The 5,983-nt window shown below is 39.4% G+C and overlaps 1 protein-coding gene across 1 annotated transcript; it reads right to left on the bottom strand.

The window, feature by feature from the left end:
* Window positions 1-433: 433 nt before the first annotated feature.
* On the bottom strand, window positions 434-5,349 carry LOC137619310 (kelch domain-containing protein 10-like). Its single transcript, XM_068349469.1, has 7 exons — window positions 5,126-5,349; window positions 4,427-4,672; window positions 4,102-4,233; window positions 3,718-3,822; window positions 3,429-3,546; window positions 3,158-3,297; window positions 434-1,019 (listed from the first exon to the last, which is right to left on the bottom strand). Exons 1-7 carry the CDS (start codon window positions 5,270-5,272, stop codon window positions 756-758), a joined length of 1,152 nt encoding a protein of 383 aa, XP_068205570.1. The 5' UTR covers window positions 5,273-5,349; the 3' UTR covers window positions 434-755.
* Window positions 5,350-5,983: the final 634 nt, after the last annotated feature.

The raw sequence follows: 5,983 nt of genomic DNA, 5'->3' as shown, positions 1-5,983 counted from the left end.
TAGCCTCTCCACTATGCACATAGACACTTGTCTATATCTACTATTATGTCTTAGGTAGTGCCATAGCCTCTGTGCCATGGTCTTCCATTGTCTTGGGGTTAGAGTTCTCTTGTTTGAGGGTTCACTCAGGCACACTATTCTATCTTACTTCTCTTCCTCTTGTTCTTTGAAGTTTTCATAGTTTATACAGTATACGGAATATTCTTAAAATATTCTATTTTAATTTGTTTATTAATTCTCTTGTAATTTATTTCCTTGTATCCTTTCCTCATTGGGCTATTTTTTCCCTGTTGGAGCTCTTGGGCTTGTAGCAGCTTGCTTTTCCAACTGGGGTTGTGGCTTAGCTAGTAATAATATCTTGAAGGAATTAAGGAAAATTCTGTATAACCAGATCGCTTTTATTGAAGCTTCTTTGGAAGGTCAAATATGTTTATAATAAATAAATATATAAATAAATAAGTTAATATCTTTATTAGTGTTAGTATATGTATAAATTATCTTCCTGTCAGAAGAGGACTCAATCCATAGGCCTATTCTTCCCGGCTTCAAATATCACATCCTTTATTAGATACAAAACACAATCAAGAGAAATGGCTCTAGACGTATGCCTGCACTCTTCCCGTGCTAGTCAAAACAGAGATCATTCCTCCGTGAATTGGCCTCGGCCTAAGTGGCAGGAGGCCTAGACATGCACTTTTCATAAGTGGCTCATGTCCAAGGGGTTTACGAAGTCCGCGGCGTGGAACGTCGGTCTCTCACTGGTGCCTTCTCTCTTTGGGCAGTTTCCGCAGCCTCTGGATCAACCTCCTGGGGACGCCGACAGCCAAAAGCTCCAGGGACTGGGTCCTGGAATCCAAGGGCTGCTCTTCTTCTATACTATCGAAGGAGCAGTTGGTGGCGAAGGCTTCCCAGGCGGCTTCCAGGAGCGGGGGCGCCTGCAGCCGGGCTCGGAAGACGGCCGTCGAACGCTCGCTGGAACCGACGGCCGTAGAGCCGCCGTAGACGAACAGGCTTCCGTTCTGTAGATAGAAAAGAGGATTTGTTTTAAGAAATCATTGGTTTAGAATGGCTGTTTATTGCTCAACTATGTTCATTGTTTGATTATTTTGTTTAATACACACACAAACACAAACACACAAGGTAGTAGCTAGTTGTCCAAGACCAGCTACGCTTTGAAATACTACCGCTAGAGAGTTATTGGGTTCTTTAATCGGCCAGACAGTACTACATTGGATCCCACTCTGGTTACAACTCACTTTTCCTTTACCTACACATACACCGAATAGTCTCGCCTATTCTTTCCACATTCTCCTCTGTCCTCATACACCTAACAGCAAAATACCAAACAATTCTTCACTCTAAGTGTTAACTACTGCACTGTAATTGTTCAGTGGCTACTTTCCTCTTGGTAAGGGTAGAAGAGACTCTTTAGCAATAGTAAACAGCTCTTCAAGGAGAAGGACACCCCAAAATCCAACCATTGTTCTCTAGTCTTGGGTAGTTCTGTAGTCTGTACCATGGGCTTCTTCCACTGTCTTAGATTAGAGTTCTCTTGCTTGTGGAAGTATGTACGATTGGCCCTGAACTCAGATTTTAGTGCCGCCTTTAAGCGTGTTAATCACGAGGCCCTTGTTTTCAAACTCAAACAGTTGGGAGTGGGTGGGTCGTTTCTTAGCATCATTATTGAATTTTTAAGCAATATTTTTAAGTAATAGATCGCAAAGAATTGTTGTTGACGAGTACCATAGGAATATGATATCTGGTGTTCCTCAGGGTAGTGTTCCTGGCCTATTACTTTTCATATATTCTGAAGAATTGTTTTAATTCTTTCATTCTGCCTTGTTTCGAGTATTGTTCTCCTGTCTGACCTTCAGCTGCTGATTCTATTCTTAATTTGTTAGACAGGGACATAAATTTCTCATTCTTAACTTAGATATAAATCGCTGGCACCGTCTTTTGTTAGTTCTCCATGCATGTTGCAAAAGATTTTTCATAACTCTAACCATCCATTGCATTCAGATCTTCCCCAGACAGTACTATCCTGTTCATTATACTGGGTATGTGGTTAATTCTAATAGCCATGCCCTCTCCATCATAAGGCTCAAAACTATATAGTCTTCCAGAAGTTTTATTCCAGCTGTGACCAGCTTGGGGAATGGTCTTCCTAATCAGACAGTTGAATCTGTAAGCCTTCAGAAGTTCAAACTTGCAGCAAATGTTTTTTATGTTGAACCGGTTCTCGTAAGTGCTGTTTTATAGTTTATATATAATGTATCTATTATAAAATTTCTATTAATTTTAAAGTATTCTGATAATATTCTATAATTTCATTATTTTTTATAATATAATGTTGATTCGTTATTTCTCGCATTCCTCTCCACAGTTGGGTGCGCACGTAAACAAATCATTTCTAACTCGTGAGAAAAACGAAACAATTTGGAACCGTTCATTCAGGAAAGATTGAAAAAAATACGATAATCATATATATAAAATAATCGAATGTCTCTCTTCTTACTTATAATTAAATAATAATAATTTTAAGATCTGTTACTCCCCAAAATACCTAAAATAAAAGATATGTGTATTAAAAAAAACGATAAAATCAACGAATGACGTCATCCTTCTGTATCAAACAAACCCAAGTGGAATTTCGCTCGGACTTCCAAAAAAAAAATAACTTGACAAATATGTCATCAGTTCGTATACAGTCGATACATTATCTGTAAGTGGTCTGCACTTTTTTTTTTTTTTAGTTTTTTTAGGTTACTAATCCGCCGTGACCAGTGGTGTGATGAAAATGGCCAAACCACAGACATGACTAAGGACAAGATTGAGGCCTTTGTCCTGCAGTGGCCTAGAAACAGCTGCATTTGTTATTATATATATATATATATATATATATATATATATATATATATATATATATATATATATATATATATATATATATATATATATATATATATATATATATATATATGTGTGTGTGTGTGTGTGTATGTGTGTGTGTGTGTGTGTGTGTGTTTGTGTAGTTTTACTTCTCTCATTTCTCTTTCCTTCTGGACCAGTCACTCTCCCTTCTTACACAGTCACAACCTGAGGGATAGTCTCTCTCTCTCTCTCTCTCTCTCTCTCTCTAATAAATTTGGGAACTTACGGGCGAGAATGCAGCGTCGTGGAAGTACAGAGGGACGGGCAAAACAAGACACGTACGAGACCAGGTCAGCGTCAGCAGGTCGAGTTTCCAGATGTCGTCGAAAACCTCGTCTCCGCTCGCACCTCCGATGACGTAGAGATCTGTGAGCAAAGATGATTCTGATTACGGTCAATGTAGAATTTCTCCTAAAGAAACTTCATATTCTGCTACTATTACTACTATTAATATTACTTCTGCTACTTGTAAATATCTAGATGACATCACTCCTTACCTGCTCCTCTTTGCACGGAAGCGTGGCACTTCCTCGGGCTTGGGTACGCGTGAAATCTCGGGTCGGGCTTGGTGGATTTCAGAGACCACTTTCCTTGCTCAATATCCAACACAGGTACCTGGAGAGAGATAAAGATTAAGATAAAGAAAGCCAAAGTGCACATCTATTCACTGTTACGTCTGAAATTGTTCTGCGCCTGAAGTTAACCGTTCCCTCGGAGTTCCCCTTACGGCAATATCTGTCATTTTTCATTCAATTCTATCCAACGCATATGAAGGGAAATACATACCTCATCCAGGGGAAAGACAATGTCAGCCGATGATCCTCCTACGACCACGATGCGACCTAGCACGACACCAATTTCTGCTTTGTAACGACCAGAAGGCTCGTTTCCCTGTGGGTGGAGAAAAAAATATATTTCAGCCCTTGCCCGATTAAGGACACTTATGTAATTGCAGAAGAAATTAGATATAACTTAGCTATACTCTGTCTTGTTTACTTATATCATTTGTATTTCTGTTATTTCATGCTTTTAGTTTATTTTTTATATCTCTATTGGTTTCTGTGAGTTTGCAGCATTTTTCTTATACAATTATGGTTGTATAAATGATAATAAGTAAATAATTTGTCCTCTCCAGTAAACTTAACCAGACGTAAAGGGACGCAGATTTACCTTGTACAGGTCAGAAGAGGCCAGACAGCTCCAGGTCATTGTAGGCAAGTGAAGGGCGTGGGCCTGTAGCGAAAAATGGTAGCCGGAGGTTCCCCCTACAGTGTATATATAATCCCCCATTCTACGAAATGCCTGTGGATAAGCGGAATTTATTTAGCGTAAGTTGGTATGACATCCGAAAAGTTGCTGGCAGGTGTTCGCACATACGTATATACATTTTTTACGCTATCTTGCCCGTGTATGGTTCAATTTTTACTGTTTTAAATTTTGGCTCTCTAAAACAGAATATTTCTTAAACCGAACACCTCACAGGACGCCTCTTTACCTGGCCGTACATCTCCTGAGGGATGTCGCCTTCCGAGGGAACGACGCGCCACTTTCCCGTCGCCTTGTCGCAGGCGTGGATTTCGTTGGACATGGCACTCCCGAAGGGGTAGCTCGTTCCGCCGAAGATGAGCAGCTCTTGCCCGAGGGATGCCATACAGTGGGAGATGCAGGTGGAGGGAGTGCCATCGTCCTCGGAGTTCGAGAGCTGTTCCCACTCGCCGGTCGAGATGTTGAGTCTCCAGGCCTATGGGGTGGGAGAGGGAAATTTAGTTTTAAAGTGTTAATACTACTAATACTGCCATATGTACTGATATTTCTACAGATGGTACTTATATGAAGGAATTAAGAATGGTATTCCTTAAGGGTTGAGTTTGAAATTAGGCATTCGACTTACTCTTCGAGTCATTTACCCACCCATAACACGCCTCTCTCTCTCTCTCTCTCTCTCTCTCTCTCTCTCTCTCTCTCTCTCTCTCTCTCTCTCTCTCTCTCTCTCTCTCTCTCTCTCAATATCATCATTATTTATTACCTAATATTATTATTTGATATTATCACTAAATATAGAGAAAGACTACTGTAATCCTGCTTTTCCAACTATGGTTGTAACTTAGCTAATAATAATAATAATAATAATAATAATAATAATAATAATAATAATAATAATAATAATAATAATAATAATACATCTTTCGCTTACCTCTGCCAGGGCGCCCGTAGATGGGTGGAACCCGCCCACTGTGTACAGGAAGGAGTCCGTGCAGGATATCCGATGACCACTCCGTCCTACAGGATAAGATCCTGCGCTCCAGTTAGGAATAGCTTCCATAATGACTTCAGAATTCATTTCAAATTAATTTTATCAATAGAATTTCCCGTCTGTTTTTTCGAAAGTCGAACGAAATGGTGATGTTTCTTCGATTGTGTTTGACGAAAGACTGAATGAAAATTATGGTCGCGTACCTTTATGTGTGAATGGCCTCGGCAGCGTTGCCACATTTAGGAAAAATTTACCGTGTTTCATTTCTTTTCGTTCTATTTTACATGGGAAATATGATGGCCGTTGAACGATAGTCTCTGGGAAAGAGAGATAGACCGTGATTAACATCAGATGACGAAATTCGAAAAGTATCGTAATAAATGTACCTTTATATAAAATGTTTTAGGAGAATTTATGTTAAATATATGAGCAGGAATAATTGAAACTTTCAAATATATTTTATATATTCATCAGGTCATGGCCTTTAGAAATAAATCTGGTCTATTTGAATAATTTTTGTCCAGTTTTTCCTGAAACAAATCAGGATTAAATGGACCTATCAGAAAACTCGTTTGAGGTGGCCATATTAGGCCCATAAAAAAAAACGAGTTTCTCTCAGAGCTACATTACTGGCATATTGTGTGTGTGTGTGTGTGTGTGTGTGTGTGTGTGTGTGTGTGTGTGTGTGTGTGTGTGTGTGTGTGTGTGTGTGTGTGTGTGTTAAAACTTATAGTAACATAATACCTTCCCTTACCACCTCCCCCATAAATTATATATGAAACTAAGTACCAAATCCCT

This window comes from Palaemon carinicauda, chromosome 25 (assembly GCF_036898095.1).
Source record: "Palaemon carinicauda isolate YSFRI2023 chromosome 25, ASM3689809v2, whole genome shotgun sequence".
NCBI classification, from domain to species: domain Eukaryota; kingdom Metazoa; phylum Arthropoda; class Malacostraca; order Decapoda; family Palaemonidae; genus Palaemon; species Palaemon carinicauda.
This window is presented reverse-complemented; position numbering and strand designations above follow the sequence as displayed.

Excerpts from the sequence above, each read along its gene's own strand:
- LOC137619310 (XM_068349469.1), bottom strand. The coding sequence starts at position 5,272 with ATGAATTCTGAAGTCATTATGGAAGCTATTCCTAACTGGAGCGCAGGA. Across the intron at positions 4,673-5,125 it reads CTACGGGCGCCCTGGCAGAG|GCCTGGAGACTCAACATCTC; the intron begins GTAAGCGAAAGA and ends CCCACCCCATAG. Across the intron at positions 3,298-3,428 it reads TTCCGTGCAAAGAGGAGCAG|ATCTCTACGTCATCGGAGGT; the intron begins GTAAGGAGTGAT and ends CTTTGCTCACAG.